Consider the following 14,291-nt stretch of genomic DNA (forward strand, 5'->3'; position numbering starts at 1 on the left):
ACTCTAGTAAGCCCATGGCATTGCTAGAAATATTTCTGGCTCACAAATAAACATAATTCTGCACAACAAAGCATATTGTCCCATCCCTAATTAATTTGCCTCTGTATCACATTATATTAGCTGCTTATATAACCTTAGGAATCATATGCAAACATAAGAATAGAAAAAAGAACATCAGGATACAAAAGCGTAAAAAAAATACAATGTTTACCTCTTCCAGACCACTCCCATAAACATTATTTCAAACATAGTATTTCAAATAATTTGCCTCAGTATCATATTTCATTTCAGGATACAATAGCATAAAAAATAGCGTCTAAAACTTACACTGATTACCTCTTCCAGAGATTAATACAATTCCAAACTTCTTACTAAGCAGCATAACATTAATATTTATTTATTTGTCCTTCCCATGGCATTGTATATTTCATTATAATGAAAGAGCAATAGGCCTACTTCTATGGAATTATATATATTTTAGCAATAACCATTTGTATTGATTTTTAAAGCTGCAATGTACTGTCAAACAAAATGAACATGAGATAATGTTTATTAACATTCATGTGAAAACACAAATGATTCTTAACTGTGCAATCTCATGTTTTCAACATAAAGATAACTGTCAAGAGAAAAGTTACTGAGACAATCAACCTCAGATAATTGATATTTTATCAGAAAAACAGCATCCACTCTGTGGTGGTCGATTCAAAATCTGAGTCTGTATCTAAACTCAATGTCTCTGGTGGGCTGCACAGATCCAAAGCCCCATCGTTTGATGTCAATATCAGGTATCTTCTCATCAGGATTCTGCAGCTCAAAGTCAAAGTAGATTAACATGAGGAAAACAAACTGCTTCAGCTCATTGGTGGCAAAGAAGCGCCCAGGGCACATGGAGACCCCAGCACCCCAGGGCATGTTGAAATACCTCAGCTTCTTCCCTGCTTTGTAAAAATCAGTTTTCTTGGTCCCATCTGGATTAAGAAAGCGGTCATATTTGAATGAAAGTGGGTCAGGGTGGACTTCCGGGTCAATGTGAACGGCAGTGTAAGGAAAGAGTGACATTCTGTCGCCCTCGCGAATACAATACTCACGGCCATCAGCCATCTTGAATGTCATATCCTGGAGTACAGCCCTGGTGAGGATAGGTGCAGCAGTCAGCCGGAGGGTCTCTTCTACAGTGCTGTCCAAGATTGGTGTTTTCAGGAGCATGTCACGGGTCAGGTTGATGAGAGGGCCACCACGCCGGACTTCCTGCCCAGTTTGCTTCAGGACATCCTCTACCTCCTCCTTGACAGCCCTCATAGCTTCCGGGTGCTTCACGAGGTAGAGGAGCAGCCAGAATGCAGCAGGCCCTGTGTTGCTCTGGGAGGCCCACAGAAGCAAGAGCATATACCTGTTTTGCATGAACTCCTTCATCCCATGCTCCTCTCACACCTGCTGCATGTCCCACACCCAGCCACTGATGTTGTCCTTGGTCTTCACCTTTGGAACTGACAGAGTGTTCCAGAAGAGCCTCTTTAACCTCTCCGCCTCCATCTTTTCTCTAGGTGGCAGAACCCCATACGCCAGTCCAGGGAAGAGTTTGTCATATTTACGAAACTCATAAAATATTGCCTCTGATTCTACTCTGTCTATCTGTCTGGCTTTCTCCACACACTCTGATGTCTTGGCTGTCTCATTGCCAAACAGAGCTAGGTAGCCAGCCCTAAACACAATATTGGAGCTGTACATAAACAGTCCGTCCTCTATCCAGGTCTTTTGGTCTTCCCCTGAGCCTATGTTGTGCAGCATTAGGTTCTGTAAATTACTCATCATGGCTTGCGTCATTACTTCCAGTCCATCCCCCATTAAGTGCTTGTTGTTGGACAGCTGGAGAAACTTATGTTCATTCTCCATTCGTTCATAACTAAAGACTCTGACTACCAGTTGCTCTGCAAACTTGTTGAAGTCCAGTTTTGTACGAGCCTCCTTAACAAATGCTCCAAAAGATAGAGGGTCCATGAGGAAGGTGAAGTAAAACCCTCCCAGCTGTACTGTGAATATATCCCCATGTTTTTGCCTCATCCTCTCTAGGAACTTTGCTGTGTCCCTGCGAAACTCCAAGACATGGCCCAGCCAGGGGATGAGTCCCTTATCCAAAGGGGGTTCTCCTGGGCGCCGCTGTCGAAATGCCCCTAGAAGGTACAGCCCTCCAATTATAGAGGCAAGCACAGCAAGTAGGATCGACAGCAGGAATCCCATGGCTCTTTCTCCTTGCAGCCACAGAATGATCTGTGATAAAGACACTGTGCTCCTCCCCCTTGCATGATTGAACAGTTTTATTATTCCAGGAACTAAGCACTTAACAATTTCTTATTAAAAGTATTAAAAGAGTAATATTTGCAATCAAGTTCATTTACTTATCGAAATTGGATTACTGAACAAGTTTGTTGTAAATACAAGCCACAACTAAGATTTTTTTTGTTTTTTTTCCAATAAAGCGGATTCACTTCGGATTCGCTTTTTGTTTTAACAGACCTTAGATAAAACATGTTTGGCAATCCAGTTATCAAGTGTCAAGGCCATTCTGGATTTTTGTGATCTTTTGCGCTTTGTTTGCTTTTCACATTGTGTAATTAAAGTATTTGTATTATATGAAGAAGAGAGGATATTGTATTTACTTTAAACATGTAAGTTAATTTAAATCAAACCAATGAGGTCACAGATAGTATCTTTCATGCATACATGTGTAGTAAAGCTATATTGCCATAGCACAAATCACAATATGTCATTGAAATCTCTTCTTATAACAAGATCAATTTCTTACACTGAAGTTCACATCTATGACTAAATTTGGATGTAGATATTGTGACTATAATGACATCACTGATCATGATTACATTATCTGAACAAATGAGTTATAGCTAGCTTGTCTAGTGTATATCAAAAGTGTATATCAAAAGGTCAAAAACGACTTCAAGTCAAGGTACAATTGGTATGGTGATAAAACTGATGACTCTTAGCTTAACTCAGGGGCGGAAATCACGGGGGGGACAGGGGGGTCCGGACCCCCCCTTCCTGGGACTAACAGAGAGTTGTCCCCCTCAATATATCATTGTAAACATAACTATATAATTTTAAATAATATAATAATATGCATTGAAAGCACTTGTGCTAATTATAGACGCAAAACAATGCGTTTTTAAGTTTCGAAAGATTGAGTCCCCCTCTCATACGCCTCACAGTGGTTTGGTCCACTGCCTACCTGCCTCCCCGAACCCCCACACACACACATTAGCCCTCAGTACGAGTGTGTGTGGAGGATCTCTGGAAGTGTGTCAGTGGTGGCAGACCTCCAGTAAGAAGCTGAGGTTAACTTAAAACAAAGGATGTGTCAGACATTTTTCTTTACTTCTACCACTCAACAGAATAAAACACATTCACAGTTGTAACCAGACTACATTTTGTTCCGTTACCTCGCGGTTGAATCTCGTGCGTCAGCGTGTTGGCACGAGCCGCGTCTCCTAATGCATGTATGTGTATGGAGGCAGGAGGTCTGTCCACAATTAAAATCGTCATAACTCGCTGAATTTTCGACCGATTTTCAAGCGGTTTGGTTTGTTACAAATGCCAGACATGTATTTATGATACAGGATACTTGGTTAAATTAAAATGCGGGATTTCATACCAAAATACTTTATCTTTTGTAGATGGTAACAGTAATATTTCTATAATATAATATTTAAGATTAACTTACCCTATGTAATTAGGTTCTAAGTATATTATTTTTTTCTTACTGCATGTAAAATGGCTGCCACTATGTTATTTTGTTCATAATTTTGGAAATAAATGAAGACTTAATTAATAAAAAAAAGTCATAATTACAACAAACATTATGTTAAAATATAAGTAAGTTTCTGGCAGGCTTCATAGCGTTCTGGACTTTTACACATTGACAGCAAAACATTAGAGATCTGCTTTTTCGGGAAAACTAAATCTAATTAGGCATATATTAGCTTTAGTTCAGTTAATGGGTGTTGCATCTCACCTACTACTGTAAATAACCTGCATGCTGTGTGTGTGTGTGTGTGTGTGTGTGTGTGTGTGTGTGTGTGTATTTGTCAGCCAGCCAGGTCAGTTAAAATGGCAGAGAAAAGAAAAACAGACATCCGATCATTTTTCAGTGCACCGAAACGCCAAGTAGAAAGACCCCAGTAATATCAAAGGCAATTTGATAAAATCTTCATAAGAAAGGAATGAAGTGCTTATGGAAATGTTTCATAATGGACCTCTATATACATTTAATACAACAGTACTTTTGGCGGCACCTTTGGTGTCCCCTTCAGGAATTGCTCTTGAGAAATTTTTCTGTTTATTGTCCCCCCCAACAGTGAAATGAAATATCCGCCCTTGGCTTAACTGACAGCTCATCATTCAGCTGAGATGTTGTAAAAGTTTGGCTCATTTACTAACAATCTGGGGTCTCAAAATGGAGCTCAGGAAATGTGGAAAATGTGGCTGAGTGAAGGTATAGTACTTGTGCCATGGTCCATCTTTGGAAAAATCTGTTAGCTTTTTAAAGTCATGTGAAATGAGTTTCTGATAAGGGAAGCACAGCTCATGTGACAAAGTCATATCTAGCAAGGTCATTGTTTCCTGCTGTTTACCACTGTTTGTGTTTAGAGATGGGAAGAGTTGTGTTTGAAATGTTATTTACTTTTGTGTAAGTTGAAAGGAAATCACCAAGTCATTTATAAGATACCTTTGAGGTCGGTATTGTTTAAAATAAAACTTTAAAAAAAATATATATATATGTATATTTAAACAGCATTTTTTTTTCACATAGAAAATACTTTTTTTGAATAAGCAAAAGTCTATAAAGAAATGACTCTAGGAAGCTCACATCCCACACAAAGAAAAACTGCATGGGCATAATAACACTTGAGCTTTATATCTTCTCATTTAGAATAGGCGATATAATGGGAACACTGTTGAACATATTTAGTGAATGTAGTAGCAGCAGCAGCAATAGTGGCATGAAGTAGCAGTGGTAGAAGTATTTAACCAAGGATTGAGATGTTCACGCCTGCCACCTCCTGTATTGACACTACAAGCCACCAGAGTATGTCCGTTTTAACATTAAATGGCTGTGCTTGACCATCTAGAATTCCATTTTAGTTATCTACAAATGCAATTTGACTTAAAACATTGAATAAAACCTTTAAAAGAGTCAGACTTTTTAAAGATATTTTTGAATGAATAAACTTTTAATGAGTCATAATTTTGAGATATCTGAAAATATAATTTTGACTAGTCAAAACAGAATTGCAGATGTCTTTAATTGTTATTCTTACTAGTCAGATTGTTATTGCACACACACACAGATATATGTGAGAGATATTGTAGCCTATGCTTATGCTTGAACTTGGACAAAACAAAAACACAGGGACAGTGGGCCAACCACAAAAAAGTCAATCATCCACAGTCACAATTTTTGCAAATGGCTGGTTAATGGTAAATTTAGAATAAACATTGATAGAATCAAACCTGTTTAACCGAAGGTTTGTTATGATGTACTGCACATGCTGTACCAAAAGAACAAACAGTAATCACAAAATAGTTTAAAACAGAACTACTGCAATCCTTTGGATCTTTGAACTTTGATTCAAACACAACACACAGAAGACTTGTTTGATTTGGCTCAAATTGTTTATTCTCATTACTGTAAATGACCAAACATTTGACCATGAATATGTCAATGAAAAAATATAATTTCAAGAATTTAAAACCTCATTTAAATTGAAAAGATTATTTCACAGACTCACTGTTATGGGGGTTGTTTTCTTGGACCCAAATGCAGACACGGATAAATAGGTAGGAGAAAAAGGAAAAAGGTTTATTGGAGGTTGGAATTGGGTGTAGTGGAATGAAGGCAGCCGGTCGGAGTTGAGGAGATGATCCGGACTGGGCTGGCTGACGAGCAGACGAGCTGGCGGGTTAGCAGGCGAGCGAACAGGCTAGCTGGAGCTCGAGTTGATGTGTGGCGAGCAGGCGGACAGGCAGGAAAGCTGAGAGACTGGCAGGTGTGGCGTGGGCAGGTGGAGAGACTCATAGGGAAATCCTGGACACAGGAGAGATACGATCAACACGTACAGAACTAGGTACACAAGAATAGTCCAGACATGAAAATGCAGAGCGACCGAGAGTGTGTCTACCACGGAGCTGGTGGAACAATCTGGCGAAGAATGGAAGGTACGCCGGGGTAGATATACTGGAGGTGATGAGTGATGAGGTTCAGGTGTGGCAAGAGCCGTGACACTCACAGGTAACACCAGCAATGGGCCATCAAGGTAAGGCCACAGCCAGATAAGCACTATGTAGCAGTCTGCTGCATAGACATGTATGTCCTGGAATAACAATGCAAGTCACTTACAGAAACATTTTACAAAAAGTGAACAAAATGGAAGTTAAGAAATGTGCATAGCACCTGCTCTCCACTCATCATTACTTGTACAGCTGTAAAAGTAATTTTCTGACTTTAAGAAGTCAGTTGCCCCTCCATGCAGAGTGGGCAGCAGGTTGGATATTGGATATTTCTGGGAGAAGTGAGGTGACATGGCCATTTATTATTCTGGTTTTCAAGACCTGTACCATGTGCATTGTAACAGCGTATTATTATACTTTGTATGCACTGTTTCCGGTGCTGTTCTGGAAAACATGCCAAGATGCTTTAAAAAAAAATTTAGGAGGTGCAGGGGCATAATTGACTGCACTGAGATTTTTATAGAAAGACCAAGTAATCTGAATGCAAGAGCACAAACGTGGTCCATTTACAAACACAACAATACTGTAAAATACTTAGTGGGCATAACACCTGCAGGAGCAATATCATTCTTGTCCCCTGGCTGGGGTGGGCGAGTATCAGATAAGTAAATAACTGTAGAATCAGGGTTTTTGCAACTATTGGAGACAAATGATCAAGTGTTAGCTGATAGGGGTTTTTTGATCAAAGATGAACTTGCTGCATATGGTGCAAGCTTGTGTATTCCATATTTTACTAAAGGAAAGAGCCAGCTGCCTGCTCAGGAGGTAGATGTGTCAAGACAACTGTCTCATGTGAGAATCCATGTAGAGAGAGTTATTAGCAGATGGAAGAACTTTTTTTAGATTTTGCAGTCCACTATCCCACTTACCCAAGTTGACCTTTTAGACAACATGGTAATTGTGTGTGGTGCTCTGACTAATCTATGTAAATCTGTTGTCCCCTAGAAAAGAGAGAAAGCATTGTCATAAGTGAAATGTGTGGTCAAAGGAAATAACCTCTCACTCATGGTTATAAGACATGGACTACTGTATGATATATACCTAATACTCATTCTTTTATTATACACTTGAATAAGCAAAAGCTTTACAATGTTCTGAAATGCAAAACACAATGTAAGACATGGACTACTGTATGATATATGCACATAACACTCGTTCTTTTATGATACACTTTACAGTGGTATGAAATGCAGAACACAATGTGCATCATTTTATTTCTTCAAACTAAAATGTGTAAATAATTTTGCTGCTGTATGGCGTTAATAAACAACTTAATAGTATATACTGAGTTTATAATATCATTTCTTTAGCAACAGCAAATGACAAATAACAGTGAGTGTCCAATACAGCATGTGTATTTGTTCCTATAGTTCTATATTTTGTCTTCTTTGCCCTGGTTTGTGACTGTCTACTGCTGTAGATTCTTTGTACAGACACAGCGGGAGAATGAGGTCAAGTAGACTCAGGTAGTCATACACTGATGACAGTGCCATTTCTGTGGCCTCCTCCTGATTTGTGCACAGCTGTAATGAAAGCGGTTCTTACATTTCACGCAGTCAATTATTTTTCTGAATTCCGGCTTTTTGCAAGTGCTGCACACCATCAGAGTTTTAAGGGTAGGGTCATTGCTACGTGTGAGCAGTTCATGCAACACATCAGAGAGAAAACACTGCTTAGCTTTTGGTAAAACCTCCTTCAGTAGTCTTTCATCTATTGGGACATGAGATACGACCATCTCTTGTTTTGTCCACAGCACAAAATCACAATATTTCACATCACATACATACATGTGGAGTTGTACCTGCGAGTAATACTGATGTGCATGCTTGAGTTGTAAGGACTTATCAAGGCAAAAATTCTTATCGTCACTGAATCCCTGAAGGCCCTCTCGATATTTGTATGGGCACTTTATTTCAATTACCCCTTTTCCACAGCAAGTACATGTAATCATTCCATTATCATCAGGACACACCACAAGACCACATGTGCTAACCATGACATATTGATGGGTCTTGGCCATTAGATTGGTGTAGCACTGTCTGGCAATGTCTTCGTTCTCTTTACCCCAAAGTACTGCTGGAACCTGTAAGTCTCTGTCCCCGTATTGCATTATTTTCATCAAGCTTGTCATGTTCAGATTGTCTTTGGTGGTGCGTACACTGTGGAATGTAGTACTGGTTATCCTACCAGCCCTGTGTGAGTGCCAGTCCTGAGACTTAGATTGCTGTCTAGTGGTGGATTCAAGTCTGTCACACTGATCTATGATAAGTTTGCTTGCATTTTTCTTGAATTTCTTCTGGGGATGCATGTTTGAGGGTGGGATCATAAAATGATGTCAGCGGCTCCAGCAAGGCCAACGGTTCCTCAGAGTCAGAGCCAGAGGATGCTGTGTCTGTGTCTTTCTGGCCTTTGGAAACTGATTTCATTCAGTTTTGCAGGCTTTGCCTCCGTCCTCGACTGTTTCCAAATACATTCTCCTGATGTGTAAGCCTCTCAGTTCTCCCCATCCTGACATACAGCTCTACCAACAGGTTGTTTGTGAGCATATTGCTTGACAGATATTTATTTATGCGCAGTGAAGTAATTCAGTAGCAGCACCGCTGCTGAAAATACGCTAGATTTTTTTTAATCAAATGTATTCCTGCCGAGACGCACCAAAGCTTTATGGTTGAAGTGACAATTAGCAATGTGTGGTCGTGGAAAAAGCGTCAATCCCCCGCACTGTAAGAAAAAATTACAGGGGCAACACTGGAGCTAACGTTTTGTATGTAGCTTGTGTGGCTAACATTAGCTACATCATAGATTGCTTAAATGTAAGGCCAAGTCCGCATCACTCTTGAAGTTTTTCAGTCCACTACCTCCACCTTTGAAATGATGCAGCAATTCACTCAGGTTTTGGAGTGGCCGTTATGTGGCGTGGTCTGCTTTTTCAGCTTGTTGCAGATCATTATTCCATGGTTGCACAAATGAAACTGAAAGAAGTTACGAACACAAGGGTGGGTGTGGATCATTTCCACCAAAACAGTGAGTACAGACCAGACTCGTTAAGAAAGCTTGAAATCTCAGCACCCATTGAGGTACAAATCTCTCCAATGGTTTAGCAGTCCTGTCTACTAACTCTGTATTACAGTTTAATTTATCCATATCTGTTATATGGCAAAATTGTATGGGCCGCTACATACTCAACCTCTCTTTACAGAATTTTAATTTTACAGAAAAAATGTGTTGGATTAATTAATCACTCTAACCGCCATGAGCCTTCAGCCCCACTTTAAATTGAACATACTGTCCGTTTTTAATATCAACATCAATCTGACCCAATCAACATCAACATCAATATATGTAATTTGTTCTTTCTACAAATATCACCCTGAACTCCTTCCTAAACCTTCCAATCTATTCAGATCTATTCCACCTTAATTCCCAAGTACACACATACAGCACTAGACACGCCAATAATATTCATCTCCCTTTCTTTTGTTCGTCCCATTGCCAGTTTTCAATTCGGTACAGAGGAGCACAGCTTTGGAGTAAGTACACATCCAATTTAAAATCAGCAACATCTCTCCAAAACTTCAAATATAAGCTAAGGTCCACTCTAATCACATTAATGCAGATACACTCTCATTCACACACACACACACACACACACACACACACACACACACACACTCATCACACTTAATACTGATAAGACACTTCTAAAATCTCTAGTTTGCTTTGTTTAATTTGTATTTTCACTTATACGATTTGTATTTGATTTGTATTATCTTCTATTATCTTTTTTTCTCTATTATGTTCTATTATCTTTTTTTCTCTCTATTATCTTCTATTTTTATCAAGATTTATTTTATAACTTCCTTGTTTTGTTACTAATGTTGTACTGTTTATTTAGGTGGGATACACCATAAGCCCCTTGGGGTTTTTTAATCTCACCTGCACAATTGGCTCTGATTTGCTGTTGTTGTCTTCTTCTGTTTCAGTGTGCAAACAAATAAAATAAAAATAAAATAAATACAGTGAAGTGACTGATGTTGATCAACAACACTTGCCAACCTCCGCTGATATATTATGGTTATTTTGTGCAACGAGCCAGTCAAATATTATACTGACTATTGCGAAAATGATAAAGAAAATATTTAAGACATCTGGGAACCATATTTCGGACTTTTTAATGGCATTTAAGGCCTTAATTTTTTCAAAATTGACCCACGGATACCCTGAACGAAACACAGTCAGTTTCTTAAGGTGAGGGGCAAGAGAGGTTGGAACAAAAATGCCAATAAGGTTCCTCCCAGACCAGGGCAGTTCAATTTCAAAAATGTAATTTGCATATTCCTTAAGCAGCTCAGTATAGAATTATGAATGTCAAACAAGAGAACCTATACTTTATATTTGTATAGGTCATGACAGTCATTTTCTGGGAAATGTATTATGTCCTGTTTCTAAACCATTGTCACTTCTGGTAAATCTCGTGGCTGAAGTAATATTCTCTGAGTCATCAAACTGCTGACTGCTGCTGACCAGGTCTCATAAGCTCCTCTATGTTTGTTGGGTGGCAGAAACAATTTCTCCTCAATTAAACAGGTATATACTGTTCAAAAAAGATAAAGAAAGAAAAGAAAAAACATGTGATTGTGTGTGTGTGTGTGTGTGTGTGTGTGTGTGTGTGTGTGTGTGTGTGTGTGTGTGTATCCATGTGTGCTTGTGTGCTTGTATGAGTTTATTTGTGCCCATGTTTGTGCTTAGGATGTGTTTAGGATTGTTTTTCAGTCAGAGTGAATATTATACATTTGTAATATCGCTGTTGGATGAGAACCTTGTATCTCTAAAATGTCAGCTTTACAGGAATGAAAAAGCTGACATTTAAATTGACATTTAAATTAAAATGCATTTTTGATTTTATCCAATGGGGTTTTGAAAGGGTTTTCATAAGCCCAAGTTTTGAAGAATTTTCTCAACCCCTATACTACTTAATTAACTGTTGTGTTTGGTTGCAGAATAAGTTTTCAAGTTTCAAGTTTATTTCCATTTACATAAATATGCATTGGAATTCTTGATGTGAATGTGACAAAGAGCATGACCACAGTGGATGTATCTCTATGTGTAATTTCTCTACAAAGAGTCAAACAATAGCATCCATTTTTTTCTTTTTAATGGATCACAAGAAAAAATGATAAAATCATCATGTTATGGAGTTTCATGTGCCCACAGACACACACAACCACCTCCCCCCAAGACTCCCAAGACATTATGTCAAACATATTAATTCAAATATATAATTTGTAGGGATGGGACGATATATTGAAATTCAATATATATCGCAATACAAAAATAGAAAAATTGATATAGTTTACTATTAGTTACATTTTATTCTGCTGTAGTAATCACAAATGAGATGGCTTGACCATCACAATTTCACAAGCTCTCAACTGAAATTATATTATTTGGACTTTGTAATGACGCTTTTAACACTCTAGTGTTACACTCTAGTAAGCCCATGGCATTGCTAGAAATATTTCTGGCTCACAAATAAACATAATTCTGCACAACAAAGCATATTGTCCCATCCCTAATTAATTTGCCTCTGTATCACATTATATTAGCTGCTTATATAACCTTAGGAATCATATGCAAACATAAGAATAGAAAAAAGAACATCAGGATACAAAAGCGTCTAAAAAATACAATGTTTACCTCTTCCAGACCACTCCCATAAACATTATTTCAAACATAGTATTTCAAATAATTTGCCTCAGTATCATATTTCATTTCAGGATACAATAGCATAAAAAATAGCGTCTAAAACTTACACTGGTTACCCCTTCCAGAGATTAATACAATTCCAAACTTCTTACTAAGCAGCATAACATTAATATTTATTTATTTGTCCTTCCCATGGCATTGTATATTTCATTATAATGAAAGAGCAATAGGCCTACTTCTATGGAATTATATATATTTTAGCAATAACCATTTGTATTGATTTTTAAAGCTGCAATGTACTGTCAAACAAAATGAACATGAGATAATGTTTATTAACATTCATGTGAAAACACAAATGATTCTTAACTGTGCAATCTCATGTTTTCAACATAAAGATAACTGTCAAGAGAAAAGTTACTGAGACAATCAACCTCAGATAATTGATATTTTATCAGAAAAACAGCATCCACTCTGTGGTGGTCGATTCAAAATCTGAGTCTGTATCTAAACTCAATGTCTCTGGTGGGCTGCATAGATCCAAAGCCCCATCGTTTGATGTCAATATCAGGTATCTTCTCATCAGGATTCTTCAGCTCAAAGTCAAAGTAGATTAACATGAGGAAAACAAACTGCTTCAGCTCATTGGTGGCAAAGAAGCGCCCAGGGCACATGGAGACCCCAGCACCCCAGGGCATGTTGAAATACCTCAGCTTCTTCCCTGCTTTGTAAAAATCAGTTTTCTTGGTCCCATCTGGATTAAGAAAGCGGTCATATTTGAATGAAAGTGGGTCAGGGTGGACTTCCGGGTCAATGTGAACGGCAGTGTAAGGAAAGAGTGACATTCTGTCGCCCTCGCGAATACAATACTCACGGCCATCAGCCATCTTGAAGGTCATATCCTGAAGTACGGCCCTGGTGAGGACAGGTGCAGTAGTCAGCCGGAGGGTCTCTTCTACAGTGCTGTCCAAGATTGGTGTTTTCAGGAGCATGTCATGGGTCAGGTTGATGAGAGGGCCACCACGCCGGACTTCCTGCCCAGTTTGCTTCAGGACATCCTCTACCTCCTCCTTGACAGCCCTCATAGCTTCCGGGTGCTTCACGAGGTAGAGGAGCAGCCAGAATGCAGAAGGCCCTGTGTTGCTCTGGGAGGCCCACAGAAGCAAGAGCATATACCTGTTTTGCATGAACTCCTTCATCCCATGCTCTTCTCTCACCTGCTGCATGTCCCACACCCAGCCACTGATGTTGTCCTTGGTTTTCATCTTTGGAACTGACAGAGTGTTCCAGAAGAGCCTCTTTAGCCTCTCCGCCTCCATCTTTTCTCTAGGTGGCAGAACCCCATACGCCAGTCCAGGGAAGAGTTTGTCATATTTACGAAACTCATAAAATATTGCCTCTGATTCTACTCTGTCTATCTCTCTGGCTTTCTCCACACTCCCTGATGTCTTGGCTGTCTCATTGCCAAACAGAGCTAGGTAGCCAGCCCTAAACACAATATTGGAGCTGTACATAAACAGTCCGTCCTCTATCCAGGTCTTTTGGTCTTCCCCTGAGCCTATGTTGTGCAGCATTAGGTTCTGTAAATTACTCATCATGGCTTGCGTCATTACTTCCAGTCCATCCCCCATTAAGTGCTTGTTGTTGGACAGCTGGAGAAACTTATGTTCATTCTCCATTCGTTCATAACTAAAGACTCTGACTATCACTTGCCTCACAAACTTGTTGAAGTCCAGTTTTGTACGAGCCTCCTTAACAAATGCTCCAAAAGATAGAGGCTCCATGAGGAAGGTGAAGTAAAACCCTCCCAGCTGTACTGTGAATATATCCCCATGTTTTTGCCTCATCCTCTCTAGGAACTTTGCTGTGTCCCTGCGAAACTCCAAGACATGGCCCAGCCAGGGGATGAGTCCCTTATCCAAAGGGGGTTCTCCTGGGCGCCGCTGTCGAAATGCCCCTAGAAGGTACAGCCCTCCAATTATAGAGGCAAGCACAGCAAGTAGGATCGACAGCAGGAATCCCATGGCTCTTTCTCCTTGCAGCCACAGAATGATCTGTGATAAAGACACTGTGCTCCTCCCCCTTGCATGATTGAACAGTTTTATTATTCCAGGAACTAAGCACTTAACAATTTCTTATTAAAAGTATTAAAAGAGTAATATTTGCAATCAAGTTCATTTACTTATCGAAATTGGATTACTGAACAAGTTTGTTGTAAATACAAGCCACAACTAAGATTTTTTTTGTTTTTTTTCCAATAAAGTGGATTCACTTGTTGCTTTTTG

At 39.2% G+C, this 14,291-nt stretch overlaps 1 protein-coding gene and 1 pseudogene across 1 annotated transcript; both read right to left on the reverse strand.

Moving 5' to 3' along the window:
- Positions 1–281: 281 nt before the first annotated feature.
- LOC139932016 (7-alpha-hydroxycholest-4-en-3-one 12-alpha-hydroxylase-like) lies at positions 282–2,244 on the reverse strand (annotated as a pseudogene).
- Positions 2,245–12,070: 9,826 nt separating this feature from the next.
- LOC139932661 (7-alpha-hydroxycholest-4-en-3-one 12-alpha-hydroxylase-like) lies at positions 12,071–14,033 on the reverse strand. The gene has a single exon (XM_071926494.2). The coding sequence runs from the start codon at positions 14,028–14,030 to the stop codon at positions 12,495–12,497; it is 1,536 nt and encodes a 511-aa protein (XP_071782595.2). The 5' UTR covers positions 14,031–14,033; the 3' UTR covers positions 12,071–12,494.
- Positions 14,034–14,291: the final 258 nt, after the last annotated feature.

The sequence above is a fragment of the Centroberyx gerrardi genome, chromosome 13 (genome assembly GCF_048128805.1).
Source record: "Centroberyx gerrardi isolate f3 chromosome 13, fCenGer3.hap1.cur.20231027, whole genome shotgun sequence".
NCBI lineage: Eukaryota > Metazoa > Chordata > Actinopteri > Beryciformes > Berycidae > Centroberyx > Centroberyx gerrardi.

Excerpts from the sequence above, each read along its gene's own strand:
- LOC139932661 (XM_071926494.2), bottom strand. The coding sequence starts at position 14,030 with ATGGGATTCCTGCTGTCGATCCTACTTGCTGTGCTTGCCTCTATAATT.